Source organism: Rhinoraja longicauda, chromosome 6, assembly GCF_053455715.1.
Source record: "Rhinoraja longicauda isolate Sanriku21f chromosome 6, sRhiLon1.1, whole genome shotgun sequence".
Taxonomy (NCBI): Eukaryota; Metazoa; Chordata; class Chondrichthyes; order Rajiformes; family Arhynchobatidae; genus Rhinoraja; species Rhinoraja longicauda.
This window is the reverse complement of record NC_135958.1, coordinates 54,796,292-54,812,942: the sequence shown is the minus strand read 5'-3', so window position 1 is coordinate 54,812,942 and position 16,651 is coordinate 54,796,292. Positions and strand designations below refer to the sequence as shown.

Sequence of the window (16,651 nt, the reverse complement as noted above, 5' to 3'; positions counted from 1 at the left end):
GTTCGGGACTCCCCCAACATCGGGAACATGTTTCCTGCCTCTAGTATGTCCAATCCCTTAATAATCTTATGTTTCAATAAGATTCCCTCTGATCCTTCTAAATTCCAGAGTATGCAAGCCCAGTTGCTCCAGTCTTTCAACAGACGACAGTCCCGCCTTTCCAGGAATTACCTCGTGAACCTACGTTGCACTCCCTCAATAGTAAGAATGTCCTTCCACAAATTTGGAGACCAAAACTGCCCTGTACAACTGTAGAAGGACCTCTTTGCTCCTATACTCAACTCCTCTTGTTATGAAGGCCAACATGCCATTAGCTTTCTTCACTGCCTGCCGTCGGGCATGCTTACTTTCAGTGACTGATGAACTAGGACACCCAGATCTCGTTGTACTTCCCCTTTTCCTAACTTGACACCAATCAGATGATAATCTGCCGCCTTGGTCTTACCACCAAACTGGATAACCTCACATTTATCCACATTAATCTGCATCTGCCATGCATCCGCCCACTCACACAACCTGTCCAAGTCACCTTGCAACCTCATAGCATCTTCCTCACACTTCACACTGCCACCCAGCTTTGTATCATCTGCAAATTTGCTAATGTTACTTTTAATCCCTTCATCTAAGTCATTAATGTATATTGTCAAGTCAAGTCAATTTTATTTGTATAGCACATTTAAAAACAACCCACGTTGACCAAAGTGCTGCACATCTGATTATATTGTGGTCCCAGCACCGAGCCTTGCGGTACCCCACTAGTCACTGCCTGCCATTCTGACTGGGACCCATTTATCCCTACTCTTTGTTTCCTGCCTGCCAGACAATTTTCTGTCCATGTCAGTACCCTACCCCCAATATCATCTGCTCGAATTTTGCCCATTAATCTCCAATGTGGGACCTTATCGAAGGCTTTCTGAAAGTCCAGGTACACTACATCCACTGGCTCTCCCTTGTCCATTTTCCTAGTTACATCCTCAAAGAAATTCCAGAAGATTAGTCAAGCATGATTTCCCCTTCATAAACCCGTGCTGACTCGGAACTATCCTGTTACTGCTATCCAAATGATCTGAAATTTCTTCTTTTATAATTGACTCCAGCATCTTCCCACCATCGATGTCAGGCTAACTGGTCTATAACTCTGTTTTCTCTCTCCCTCCTTTCTTAAAAAATGGGATAACATTAGCTACCCTCCAATCCACAGGAACTGATCCTGAATCTATAGAACATTGGAAAATGATCACCAATGCGTCCACAAAATGCTGGAGTAACTCAGCAGGTTAGGCAGCATCTCAGGAGAGAAGGAATGGGTGACGTTTCGGCTCAGTCTGAAGAAGGGTCTCGACCCGAAACGTCACCCATTCCTTCTCTCCTGAGATGCTGCCTGACCTGAGTTACTCCAGCATTTTGTGAATAAATACCTTCGATTTGTACCAGCATCTGCAGTTATTTTCTTACACCAATGTGTCCACGATTTCTAGAGCCACCTCCTTAAGTACCCTGGGATGCAGACAATCAGGCCCTGGGGATTTATCAGCCTTCAGTCCCATCAGTCTACCCAACACCATTTCCACCAGGGTGGAGGCTATATATATAATCAGCTGCCAGAGGAAGTAGTTGAGGCATGTACTATAACATTTAAAAGACATTTGGACAGGTACATGGATAGGAAATGTTTAGAGGGATACGTGTCAAACACGTACCGGTGGACATCTTTGAGAAACATAGAAAATAAGTGCAGGAGGAGGCCATTTGGCCCTTCGAGCCAGCACCGCCATTCATTGTGATCATGGCTGATCATCTACAATCAGCAACCTGTGCCTGCCTTCTCCCCATATCCCTTGATTCCACTAGCCCTTAGAGCTCTATCTAACTCTCTTTTAAATTCATCCAGTGAATTGGCCTCCACTGCCTTCTGTGGCAGAGAATTCCATAAATTCACAACTCTCTGGGTGAAAAAGTTTCTTCTCATCTCAGTTTTAAATGGCCTGCCCTTTATTCTTAGACTGTGTCCCCTGGTTCTGGACTCTCCCAACATTGGGAACATTTTTCCTGCATCTAGCTTGTCTAGTCCTTTTATGATTTTATAAATCTCTAAGATCCTCTCTCATCCTTCTAAACTCCAGTGAATACAAGCCTACTCTTTCCAATCTTTCCTCATATGACAGTCTCTCCATCCCAGGGATTAACCTCGTGAACCTACGCTGCACTGTCTCAATAGCAAGGACGCCCTTCCTCAAATTAGGAGACCAAAACTGCACACAATTCTCCAGATGTAGTCTCGCCCTATACAACTGCAGAAGGACTTCTTTGCTCCTGTATTCAAATCCTCTCGTTATGAAGGCCAACATGCCATTAGCTTTCTTCACTGCTTGCTCTACCTGCACGCTTACTTTCAGTGACTGGTGTACAAGGACACCAAGGTCTCGTTGCACTTCTCCTTTACCTAATCTGATACCATTGAGATAATAATCTGCCTCCTTATTTTTGCTGCCAAAGTGGATAACCTCACATTTATCCACATTATATTGCATCTGCCCACTCACTCAACCTGTCCAAGTCACCCTGCAGTCTCCTAACATCCTCTTCGCAGTTCACACTGCCACCCAGCTTTGTGTCATCCGCAAACTTGCTAGTGTGACTTCTAATTCCATCATTCCAATCATTAATATATATTGTAAATAGTTGCGGCCCCAGCACCGAGCGTTGTGGCACTCCACTCTCCACTGCCTGCCATTCTGAAAAGGACCCGTGTATTCCTACTCTTTGCTTCCTGTCTGCCAACCAATTCTCTCTCTATGCCAATACCCTACCCCCAATACCATGTGCTCTAATTAGCACTGGCAAATTGGGCCAAAGGGCCTCTTCATGTTGAGTGACTCTGACTCTAATAATGGAAATAATGTGGAGTGTTACATTGATAGTTTTTGCATTCTCAATGTTTGAGTATTAGGGGGAAAGAAAACAGAATTATCACTCAATTGCTGAGCAAAGTAGTGCTGGAGTAGCTCAGTGGATCATGCAGCATCTGTGGAGGGAAAGAATAGGTGACATTTCCAGTCAACACCCTTTTTCAGACTGAAACAGTGCCTATTCATTCCATCCACAGATGCTGCCTGACCTACGTTACTCCAGCCCTTTGTGTTTTGCTCAAGATAACAGCATTTGCAATTTCTTGTCTCTCCATTCAATTGCCAAAGCATTTCACTTTCAACTGACTTCAAATAAAGCACGACATGAAGATTTATCAGCCTGTGCAGCACAAGTTTTCTGTTTTACAGCTGAACAGCATCTGAACAGATTCTTGATGTCTAAAAGCCGTGGTGCCGAGGAGCCAATAGCATTGAATTCTTATCATTAGCAAAGCACGGCTCATTTTATTTCTTGAACAGTATTTAAATACTGTGCGAATTTAAGGAAGATGTTAAAGTGACAAACATTATGACATGAGTGTCTGCTGTTGCTACTTCACCAAAAAAGACGCAGTGCTGGAGTAACTCAGCCAGTCAGGCAGCATGTCAAGGCAACATTTTGGGTCAGGGCCCTTCTTCAGACTCTTTCATCTTTGTTACTTTGAGGGCATAACCATCACTCAACATTAACTCAAAAGGCCTAGCAACATTGTTCAATAGCAGCAAAATATTGGTACTCTATTAGAGCTTGCTCAAGCAAGTTTATCTGATTTTTATAGCAGCAATATTAATTCCAAATTTGAAGATTGCATCAGATCACTGATTCTCTGAACTTGGGTGCTTGCGCGCACACACGCACAGAGCTGTATATCATTCGCAAGAAGCTTTGAATTTCCAGATGGAACTACACATTTGCAGATGCCAGGACTTAATGTCAGTTTCCTAGAGTAATGATGGCAAGTGTTGAAAGTTTTCCTATCATTGCAGCTGTAGCTTCCAAACCAAATTCCAGTAGTGGCTTTTGAAGAGTTTGAGCAAAGATGAAATTGGCTTGTAATCTTTTGGCTGACTATTGGCCAAATCGGATAATGTTTTTCTTAAAATAGAATAAATAGGAAAGTTTGAAGCAAGGTGGTTTCCTAAAACTATTAGAAAAAAAGACTTGCCAGGATAATTAACATCGGATCGATCATTATTATGGATAAGATCAAATTAATGAGTTAGATTGAGAATGGCAGTATGGAGTTATTGACCAAGGTGATAGTTACTGTAAAGTACTGTTGAATTAATTGCAGTTCCATCTTGGTTTTGAGTCCCAAATTCAAGGTAGAGTTGGAATGGGTAGATCATTGGGTAGGGGGTATGGGGAGAAGGCAGGAATGGGGTACTGATTGAGAATGATCAGCTATGATCACATTGAATGGTGGTGCTGGCTCGAAGGGCCGAATGGCCTACTCCTGTACCTATTGTCTATCATTAAAACATTTTGATTTCTACTTATGAAGTGGAAAACTATGCAGAAATATAAGTATTTGGATTTTAGATTAGTTTTGCATGAGGCACCCCAGGGGCACAATGGTGGACGGGTGAGGAAAGGCTTGACGCGTCCAAGGACCCTTGCCTGGAATAGGCGCCGCTCATACGAACAAGAGTGTGGACTGGACTTTGAAAATGGAGCCAAAAAATGGCGCTTCTTGCATGCGGGATCAATAGATTATTTCTGTACACTTTACTAATCGGCGATGTGCTCGGGTGTGGCAATACGCTACTGGACTTTTTTGTAAGAAAATAATTTCACTGTGTTTGGCATATGTGCCGATAAAAGCACCATTGATTTGCAAACTCATTGCTATTTGACCAATATTCCTGCCTTTCTCTAATCGGGATTTTTTTGACTGGGGAATGTTGGAATATTAAAACTTTGGTAGTTTAGAAAGTTCAGCTTTTAAGTGTTTGTGATTTAATTATGTTGGGCTACCGTCTTTTGATCTTAAGTACATACTGCTGTCAAAAGCCGTTTCCCTTTGTTCTTAATGGTTTCTGTTTCCTTGTTTAGACATACTCTGGACTCTTCTGTGTGGTGATCAATCCATACAAGAATCTCCCCATTTATGCGGAACAAATTATTGACATGTACAGGGGGAAGAAGCGGCATGAGATGCCACCGCACATCTACGCCATCTCTGAAAGTGCCTACAGAAGCATGTTGCAGGGTAAGATGCAAAGCTGGATTGCATTGGAGTGTTTAAAAAAAGAAATAATGGACAAATTCCTCATGCTAATTTATGTCTGTAGAATTGGTTTCAATGCCTAGAGCAAAATGATTAGCATTCTAGTTTGTTGTTGCAGCCCACTTTGAAATATGTTCTGGTCAGAGTATGAGCACATGTGACCAATTTAAAGTTGGGATGCACAAGTTGTTTTTTCTTCACATTGTAAATGTCTGCTTCATGTTCTGTTTTGGTTTGGTGGGGAATAAACCATTTTTGCACCAGAATAGTAATGTTTCGGGACAGCATAGTGGCGCAGCGGCAGAGTTGCTGTCTTTTTTTAACCAAGAGTTGCTGACTTGGTGAGCGACAGTTCGATCCTGACTATGGGTGCTATAAGAAAATAACTGCAGATGCTGGTACAAATCGAAGGTATTTATTCACAAAATACTGGAGTAACAGCAGGTCAGGCAGCATCTCAGGAGAGAAGGAATGGGTGACGTTTTGGGTCGAGACCCTTCTTCAGTGTAAAGGAGGGTCTTGACCTGAAACGTCACCCATTCCTTCTCCTGAGATGCTGCCTGACCTGCTGAGTTACTCCAGCATTTTGTGAATAAATACCTCTGACTACGGGTGCTGTCTGAATGGTGTTTGTATGTTCTCCCTGTGACTATGTGGGTTTTCTCAGTATGCTCCAGTTTCCTCTCACACTACAAAGATGTGGGCTAATTGGCATCGGTTAAAAAAAATGTGTATTGTCCCTGGTAATGGTGAAGTTAAATGTCGCTTAATATTGACTGATTAAAAGGTCTCGGGGAGAATGTACAAACTGTAAGGCAGCATTGTGGTGAGAGAAACAGTTAATGTTTTTGGTCTATGACTGTTTAAGAGACATCCAGTTCTGATGAAGGTCTTTAACTTTCTCCAGAGAACATTGCCTAACCCAAGTATTTTCAGAATTTTGTTTTTACAGCGCAAATCTAAATGGGTTATGTTCAATGCAAAGGAGTTAAAGTGCACGGGATATATCGAGAGTCAAGAACGTTTTATTGTCATATGCCCCAGATAGAACAATGAAATTCTTATTTGCAGCAGCACAACAAAATATGTAAACATAGTACACTGTAAACAATATAATAAATTAGAAAAAAAAGGTCAGTGTGTTTATACACATACTCGCATACAGTGGCCTCCACAATGTTTGGGACAAAGACCCATCATTTATTTATTTGCCTCTGTACTCCACAATTTGAGATTTGTAATAGAAAAAAAATCACATGTGGTTAAAGTGCACATTGTCAGATTTTAATAAAGGCCATTATTAAACATTTTGGTTTCACCATGTAGAAACTGTTCCTGAACCTGTACATTACAGTCTTCAGGCTCCTGTACCACCTTCCCGATGGCAGGGGTGAAATGAGTATGTGGCCAGGATGGTGTGGGTCTCTGATGATGCTGGCTGCCTTTTTGAGGCAGCGACTTCTGTAAATCCCTTTGATGGTGGAGAGGTCAGAAACCGTGATGGACTGGGCAGTGATCACAATTTTTTGTAGTCTTCTTCGCTCCTGGGCATTCAAGATGCCGAACCAGGCCGTGATGCAACCAGTCAATATGCTTTCTACTGTACACCTATATTCATGATTTTTCTAGTTCATATATTTTTGAAAAAGCACTCCATAATCAGTTTGGGGAAGGGTACCCACGGAAAATGTCCATCCAAGCCTGGAAAACCATCCAAGGCCACAAATTGCAGAAAATTGAGGACATAGGCCAGACCATCATAAAGAACAACTACAGAAGGTACAGAAGTGTGAAAATGCACACCTTCAGATTCAGGAACGGTTTCTTTCCAGTTGTTATCAGGCAACTGAACCATCCTACCAACAACTATAGAGATGACTTGATCTACTATCTACCTCACTGGAGACCCTTGGACTATCTTTACTAGACTTTATCTTGCACTAAACGTTATTCCCTTCTTCATGTATCTGAACACTGTGAATGACTTGATTGTAATCAAATATAATATTTCCGCTAATTGGTTAGCACGCAAAAAAGCTTTTCACTGTCTCGATGTAAGTGACACTAAATTAAACTAAAGCATATTGTGCCCTCTAGAGATGCTGCCTGAACTGCTGGCTTGCTACATAAAATTCCAGCATCTGCGTTTCCTTGCACTTTCAGTATTTATCAAATATGTTTAAGCTTTACAGTGGAGTAATTTATTTGGCTTTATTTTCCAGCTGGTAAATACATTTTGGTGCAGGAGGTGTAGCTTTTAGTCCATCAGCTGAATCCAGCTCGGTGGCCTTGTGATAGATAACTCGCTTGCAAACTGCTAACTCGCTTAAGTGAGCTTGATCAGTTGGCTTGGGAAAGGGTACATATGCCATTGGACCATCAGGGACTTGGCAACACACTCCACTCTGATCTCCAGCAGCCTTCTTTTCCTCTGTGTAATAGTTTGACTTTGACCTGAGTGGATGTGATGCAGTAATAAGCATTTGTGAACAGCTGAAGTCCTCGTTGAGAATGAAAGTCGATGATTAAAACTGCAGTGCTTAAAATGGCGCAAAAGAATCGATGCATTAAATGTCTTTGAACATTTGTTCATCAGATGTTCATGATTGCAATTGCAATATAACATGTTGGAGAAGCTTGGTAATGAGCCAAATTTTTGACTGTTCATGTAAGTCTAAATCACTGCATAATGGTTGTTTTGTGCAGAGGTTATATCGTAGTGAAAGCTGACGTGGTTACTGGGTTTCTTTGTTTCCATATGTTTATAGACCTAGTGGAGAAATGCCAGGTGGTCTGGTCAGTTGTACAGGCATGAGTTAAGTAACGTGGACTTTTAACAGCTGCCTGGTGATTGCATTGTCACGGTTTCACTACAAGGCACTAACTGTTTGGTTTGGACTGGGTTTTTTTGTGTGTGCAGTCGGAAGAATTATGCGATTGCCGTTTTTATTGGTAAGCAGCTCTATAAGTCTATCTGGGTAAAGGGAATTGTAATTGCCATGCAGTTAAATTACAGCCCAGCTAGTGGTTGGGGTTCCGGTCCTTGGACTTTCAAATGCTGAGCGCAATTTAGTCCACCTGTCCAGACTTTCATAAATTGCCAACTTGATTTTAACTTTAGGTCTCTTTCTTTAAGTAAATGTACAGGCTTTAATTGGTTAACATTTTTCTCATTGGAAAGTGATCCTTAATGTTGAAATTTCTACAATTTTCACTTCCTTCAGGAAGCATCACTGAATGTTCTACTGAATGTTGTTCACTTTGAGGTAACTGATTATAGACTGAATTGTACTCCAGCGTGTGCCCTGTCTGACAGGCCGGGGAAGGGATGTGATTGCATATTCATCATAATTCATTCATCGCACAAAATATATTAGTAAGGTTATCATTCTAGTTCATTCCACTTTTTGGCTACCGTTATGCAGGAATTGCCAGCAAAAAGAGTGTAGAATAGTGTGATTGAAAGGGCCGACTACTCCCACACCTATTGGGCATAAAATCCCAAAAGTATATTTGCAGTTTGTGGGTGATATGTCTTGTTCCACGTATCTCCTACTTCATTAGTGCAGATTCTGGGCCGAGCGGCCCGTTTCCACACTGCATCTCTGAATTAATCTAAAACCATTTATTTACACTTGTTCTCTTATCCCTCTTTCGCATTGATCACTTTCAAATGGTCACTTTTGTGTCATTATAATCCTGTGAATGTGCGCTAAGACAAAATTCTTCAAATTTCATGAAGAAAAGAGGTGACTTCCATTTCTATGTAGTGTTCTGTGATTGGCAGGAAAATTCTTTGGGACATCAGAAGTGCAAGTAGTGTACTTTGGGTGGTGTCTTTGTCATATCTTATACCAAATGGACTTGGCTTATTGTTTCATCTGAAAGTTGGCACCCAGTTCATTTGGGTAAGGTTTGAAGTTATTCGCCTTAGTTTGATGGAATTGCATGCATTGTAGTATAAACTGCATGCTGATGTTGTGTCCTCTTGCAATGTCCACTAAATTTATCCAAGGCTGCTGTGCCAATCTCCCCAAATAGCATGATTTAAGGTAAATCTTCAAACTTCTTCCAATACGTTAACATCCTTGAGATCCTTTGAGACTGAACACCACACTTCAGGTGTTGTCTTCCATAGTCCTGTCTAACTGAAACGTAACATTTCTCCTCGGCTCCACTACCCAAACTTCTGTAATCAATTCTCCTTGCAACACATGCTAATATTTTGATTACTTTAAAAATTACATGTATCTAAGCACTAACCTTTTATCCTTTAGTGATTGCACACTACAGTGCATAGAGTCCCCTGCACCTGAGCTTTGTTAATGCAGCACATTTATGTAGTATGCATTTCTTATTTTCTGCCGAAATGAGATTGTGCATCCTATCAAATAATTTAAAGTAATAAAGAAAATAGCCGTGCGGCTAATGTAGTACTGTTACACAGGATAGGATTCATGACCAGGCAAGTCTGCTCTTTCCAGAGGAGGAGGCAAAACTGAGAATGTCAGCAATTGTGGAAATGTCACAATTTTTGCACTTAGTTGCCTTGTCAGGTTAATATCATATTTGATTTGAGGCTTTGTATCAGCATCTTACTTGCATAGAACGTTGAATAGTACAGCTCAGGAATTGGCCCTTTGGCCCACGATATGTGCTTAGACAGGGTGCCAATTTAAATGAATCCCACTTGCCTTCACATGTCACTGCCCCTCCATCCCCAGTCAGTTCAAGTGCCTGTCTAAATGGGTTTTAAATGTTGCTATTGTATCTCCTTCTGTCACCTCCCCTGGCAATGCATTCCAGGCACCCACCACTGTGGTTTATAAAAACAAATTGCCTCGCATCTCTCCTTTAAACTTGCCCCCCCACCCACCTTAAATCTGTTATCCTACATTATTTCCACCTCGGAAGAAAACACTGGCCTATCTATGCTCTCATAATTTGGTAATTCTATAAGATCACGCCTCAGCCCCCTGACGTCCCAAAGAAGATGATTAGAGCGTTTGTCCGACCTTACCTTTCTCTGTGCTCCAGGCAGCATCCTGGTGAACCTCTTGCATCTTCTCCAAAACCTCTGCATCCTTTCTGGAATGCAGTGACCAGAACTGTACACAATACTCTAAATGGGGCCTAAGCAAAACCTTAGAGCTGCAATATATTCCCAACTTTATAATCAATCGTCTGAATGATGAATGCAAGCATGTTCCACTCACCCTTTACCATCCTATCTACTCTGTTGCTACATTCAAGGAACTATGGACGCACTCCAACAATGACGTTCTGGACAACAATGCTTGTCAGCGCCCTGCCATTTACTGTATACTTGGACCTCCCAAGGTGTAATGCCTCACTCTTGCATGTCCATCTGACATTGCTCTGCCATATTTCCATCTGATCCTCCTGTTTCCTTTGATAACCTTCCTTGCTATCCACAGCTGCTTATTTTGTCTTGCTTGCAAACTTACTAATCAGCCTGCCTACCATTTGTGTCTAAAAGGGTCTGAGCACTGATCTAGGGAACATCACTGGTTGCAGAACTCCAGTCAGAATAATACTCCTCCAACACTACCCTCTGCCTTCTATGGCCAAGTAAAGTCTGAAGAAGGGTCTCGACCCAAAACGTCACCATTCTTTCTCTCCCGAGATGCTGCCTGTCCCGCTGAGTTGCTCCTTTTTGTGTCTATCTTAAATTTTGAATTCGATCTACCAAATTATCATGGACCTTGTGTGCCTGTTCTAGATCAGCCTACTGTGTAAATCTTAGTCAGATGCTGTACTGATGTCCATATATGCAACAGATTTGTTGTTTGCTGCAGATTTGCATCTCCAATTGTTCTGTTATTTAATAGCTTATTGATCAGTATTTGGAAATGGTTTAATGAGGAAATGCAAGGCTATTTACAAATGGGTCCAGCTATCTTAGATTTGACAAAGTAGGTTGTGTGGTAATATTATATTTTCCATAATTACATTAACTTCAGGCTGAAAGTCAATGTGGCATTTATGTTCCCAATAAATGAGATGCTAAATACTGCACCCATGTTTCAAGTCTTCTCTGAAGGCCTGTTTATGACAGGCACCAGTCTGAAAACACTACCCTTGTCCGTTCATTAGCCTGATACTTGGATGTTTTTTGCTTGTAAAACGAGGCTGGGCTGCAGAATGCTCTGGCCTATTTATCTGAAATAATTGAAATCCTTTGATTTTTTTCTTATGTGTGCTGAACTTCAAACTTTGTTAGCTTACACCACCAGTTCTGTAGGATGTAGCTTTAAATGGCTTGATTGAGCTACGTAGTTAAAATTAAGTTAGAATTCCTGCATAGTCAGTAGGCCTTGGTATTTAATGCAATTGGAACAGTGACTTTGAATAAGGCGTGCAGTTATATACTCAATCCAAATGTAACTCCAAGTTGTATTACTGACAACAGTAGGCCCTCCCTGATGAACTCCATGCATTCTACTCACACGTTGAACACAAGTTCGGCAGTGAAATGCCACCCACCTGCTGGTCTCGGGAGTGCCTGTACCAATGATTATCAGGGCAGACGCAAGATCAGCTTTCCTGAGAGTAAATCCACGGAAAGCCACTAGCCCGGGTCGAGTCCCTAGTCATGTCCTCAGTACCTGGTGGATCAGCTGGTTGAGGTGTTCACAAACATCCTTAGCCTCTCACTACATTCCAAGGTCTCCACCTGCTTCAGAGGCCGCTACCATCCCAGTACCAAAGAAAAATAAGGCCGTGTGCCATAATGACTACTGTCCAGTGGGTCTGAAATCACCATCATGAAGTGCTTTGAGAAACTGGTGATGGCACACATTAACTCCTCCATCCCTGCCAGTCTTGATCCATTGCAGTTTGCTTGCCATCGCAAATAGGTCCACAGCACATGCCATCTCACTGGCCCCAAACCCGTCTCTGGAATACCGAGACAACAAGCTGGTGATTTGGTGAGGGTATCCTTCATTAATTGTGTTTCAAGGCAGTTAACAATGTACAATGCATGTTGAACTTGTTAATGTGCCATAAGAATTTCAAAGACAATTGGGCAATTTAATATTTTATGTGTACTGAATGCTCATCAGCCCTGCAGCGCAAATCTGCATTAGGATAACAGGCCTTGTCTCTGCGGTGCTGCAAGATGTATTGTAAAACATCACACACAAAGTTGGACTGTGGAATCACTGCTTTAGCAAATCCATGCACCAAAGCAAAATTCAGTGTTGTATTAAGGTTGCTAACTATTTCATCAGATTCTGAAAATGAAATGCTAATTCAGTTTCGTGCTTTAAATACACCAAATATATTTCAGGCGGCGGTTTGATTTACTGCGTTGGTATTGCTGTCAATCTTAATTGTTTTTTGGCAAGTTTATGCCTCTTTTTGTTAAGTTAACTTTAAGGTGCCTATAATTTAATTTATTAAATTGTCTACTAATAAATTACTTTGAGCTGCAAAGCTGGTCTGCTAATTTATCTTGGTATTTCTGTCATTAAACTCAATTTTAATTCATACCATGCAGTTTTGAATTTTAGTTTGGAAATACAGCTTAGAACCCACCGAGTCCATGCTAACCGTTGATCACCCATTCTCTAGTTCTGTTATGCCACTTTCTCATTCATTCGCTGCACATTATGGGCAATTTAGAGCCCAATTAATTCGACATATCTTAAATTTCTTCAAGCATTTTCTTTGCATAAGATAGGAATGTTTATCTTACGCATGTAATTATTCTGGATTCAAAAAGGAATTTTAAATGCTATCTCAAAAGTGTAAAATAAAGTTAAACTCTCAATCTTTTAGGATGAGCAAACTCCAGCTTTGAGCATTCTGACAAATTCATAAGGCATTCTTCCATTCCTTATTGATTATTCTTTGGCCTCTTACCAATGTAACAGTGCAATTTTATGTAATTGAGCTGTGGGGTTTTGTTGTCAAAGGATTGTTACTAACTTCCATTGGAGCTCTGACAATTGTAACTCCAAATGTATCATAAAACTTGTTATTTGTGCTTTCAGGAGCGAGCTAGATAGAGCTCTTAAGGATAGCAGAGTCAGGGGGTATGGGGAGAAGGCAGGAACGGGGTGCTGATTGAGAATGATCAGCCATGATCACATTGAATGGTGGTGCTGGCTCGAAGGGCCGAATGGCCTACTCCAGCACCTATTGTCTATAATCTACTATCATCTTTCTCAAAGCGTGCCGTTAACATTTGGGATTGTCACACAAGTGGGCAATATGAGTAAAGAGAATTGAATTGTGGTGGTTGAATTTGGTCCCTTAACAATAAAGTAATAAACTCTGGGATGATTTTGTGGGTTTATCAATTCAATCTGTTGTGAAAGACGTAAGTGACTGCAGATGCTGGAGTCTTGAGCGAATCACACAGAGCTAGAGAAACTGGTCAGGCAGCATCTGGGGAGGGAATCGATAGGTAACGTTTCAGTTTGGGTTGCTTCAGACTAGTCTGGTCTGCATAGTGATGATACTGATCCGTTGTAGGCTTACTCACTGAAATAACTCTCCATTAGTCACAGCTTTGTCATCTATAACGTGGATGTGAGCGGTTGTTAAAACATCGTACTGTGCTTTTTATAGCCGATCTTGTGCAACAAAGTTTTTGCCTCAAAAAATACTTCGGAAGATGTGTCAAAATTTGATTAAATTCCCAATTAAATTCCTGAAGAAACATTTTTGCATGACTAGTGATCTTTCACCTCTCCTTGACAACCCAGAAAGAACGCTAAGGGAGCATCTGGAGCGTAATGTGGACGATTGCTGCACCCAATTTCTTTGCTAGTTGAAAATGGAATGTTCATTGATTTAAGACACTTTTTTCGCCAATGGCAGGGACGAGGATTTGGAGGGTGGGTGGTTATAACATATGTGAGGTCAGTTTTGGAGGCATAGTTTTCCAGCATGTAAACCCCATTTGGCTCACCTTGACTCATGCTCCTGCTGAGTCGTGCGGTGGCAGAAGCTCACTGCGGGCCACGGCTACACCCCGACAGTGGGCTTGGCTCGCCCGCTGCAGAACCGGGAAACTACCTGGAGTTGTCCAAGCCTCATCTCTTGCTCCAGCCCGAAGAGCAGGAACCGGTGAAGTGGGTGACTGCAGGAAATTGGCGACTGCAGCGGACACTGGACGATTTCAAGATGGTGGCGGATGGAGCGGATTGGTGTTGCCCGGACAATGGGCCTTTACAGCCTAGATGAGGTTGCACTCTTAAGAACTTTGAAACTTTGATGCCAGAAACATGGCGATTCTTTGTGTACTGCCTTGGTGATGTCTACTATTACACTACAATCATTGCACTTTTGTATTTACTTCTGATTGTGCTTATCTGTAGATTATACTGGATTGTAGGCAAAAAAAATGTAGCGAAACAAGGTTTGGCTTAATATCCTCATGATGACATTTCAATAGTACTGCTTCAATGGACCATTTGGACAAACGTTCAGTCCTTCCTACAGCCCACAAAGTACTTGAACATTTTATACAAAGCTTCACAACATTTTCATTTTTCTTTCTCTCTTGTACAAAGACCTTAAGAACTAAGTTGAAACTTTATTTCATCCACGTGAGTGACTGGACATGTTGCGTTCAAAGTAAAATCAACTTAATTAGGGACCTTGTGGTTTGGGCAGCATTTGTTTTAAGGGAGAGGAATGAATGATTTGGGTCAAGGCCCTGCATCAGGACAGGAGAGGGAAGATGTAGTGGGCCAGATGAGCCAATAGATGTTCGGTGGATAAAGGGTGAAGTATGTTGGGCAGATGGAGCAGAGTGGGAGAGGAGGAGTGGAGTTGAAAGGCAGCTGTAATTAAAACGGGAAACATTTCTAAAGACGGAAGGCCCAGGGGAGGAGCTACTGAAAGATGATAAGCAGAGTTGTAAGGACTAATCATGCTTTAAAACTACTAAGAAAGGAAGGTGACAATGGAAACCATTTGGAGAGAGGTAAAGGGCAGATGGAATCAGATGGAGGGGGCAACAAGTGGATGAAATCTCTGGGCATTAGGTGGATGGAAAAGGGAGGAAATGGGTGGTGGTAGAGCTGGGGAGGTATAGAGAAAGTGAGTGAAAATGGGGAACATGTAGGTTTTCTCCGATTTTTCTCCCAGATTCCAAAGACGTACAGGTTTGTGGGTTAATTGGTTTTGCTAAAAAAAATGATAAATCGTCCCTCGTGTGGAGGATAATGCTAGTCTACTGGGATCGCTGGTGGCCGCGGACACGGAGTGCCGAAAGGTTGGTTCCCCGCTGTATCTCAATACGTGGTTATAACATGCGTAAAATAACGGTTGCTTTTCCCCAATGAGAATTGCTTTACTGATTTACTGATTTTCAACAACTCTGCCTTTTGAAACATGGCAGGAGAATGGATTTATGGAAACTGAAGCTCATCCCAAACACTGCTCTTTCACTCGTATTGTTAACTTTGGAAGAGATCTCTTGAAAGGAATGCGAATGGGGCCATACATGGTCAAGGCTAAGGTTTTTTTCAAGTAGCATTTTGTTCAAAACAGCAAAAAAGTGAGTGCAGCTTTCCTGTCTGGAATGGTTGGAATGAGCAGTCTGTAACATTATTTATCCAGTCCGGACAGATTAACTAACTCTAGTGAATCCCCACTGTGATCTTGAACTATAAGTGGTGTACTTGTGCAACAGGATTACTGATTTCAATGCTTGGGAACAATGATTATATTTTTAACAAGAGTTATTTAAGATTATCCATGAAGTTTTGATTGAAAAGGATTTGGAAATGATGTAATTTGTCCTTAGAGGAGGAAGGGTATCTGTGCATGTTATTTCAGTTCATATGATCGTAAATCCCAATAGCAGTTTAATCTAATTCCTGGCATTATTGCCTGGATAGAGTCAAATGGACAGCAATTATTTTGCAATTCAACCTTTTTCAAAATGGGTGGTGGATGGTCGGCGGGGACTTGGTGGGGCAGATACTTTATCGGAAGCTTTTCCCAAATTCAATAACTACAACAAAAGCATTTGAAAGCAGTAGATGTCATACATCACATTTTACACAGGAAATAGGCATGGGAGTAGGCCATTCGGCCCTTTGAGCCTGCACCACCATTCAATATGCTCATGGCTGATCATCCTAAATCAGTACCCCGTTCCTGCTTTCTCCCCATATCCCTTGATTCTGTTAGCCCCTAGAGCTATATCTAACTCCAGATCCAGAAATCCTTAGATCCAGATGAGTGATTATCCGCAGATTGCCATTTGAAACCTCATTAACTTATCAATGGGATGACATCTGCAATTTACCACCATGGCATTCCTGAATATTTCCTTGTCCTATCCATTTCTCCCCCACCTTCTCTGCCATCACAGTGGCGCAGCGGTAGAATTGCTGCCTTAGTGCCGGAGACCCAGGTTTGACCCAGTCAGGGTGCTGTCTGAGCGGAGTTTCTACATTGCCTGTGACCGCGTGCGTGCGTATTCTCCAGGTGCTCTGGTTTCCCCTCGCGCTCCAAAGACGC

General features: G+C 41.8%; 1 protein-coding gene across 6 annotated transcripts in view; it reads left to right on the top strand.

Annotated features, from left to right (window-relative positions):
* LOC144594470 (myosin-10) overlaps positions 1–16,651 on the top strand; it is a 151,857-nt gene that overhangs the window by 27,935 nt on the left and 107,271 nt on the right. For all 6 annotated transcript variants that reach the window (XM_078400989.1, XM_078400988.1, XM_078400987.1 and 3 more), the window contains exon 3: positions 4,966–5,122. In XM_078400989.1, the coding sequence (XP_078257115.1) occupies positions 4,966–5,122 (157 nt within the window). The remainder of the gene's footprint in view (positions 1–4,965; positions 5,123–16,651) is intronic.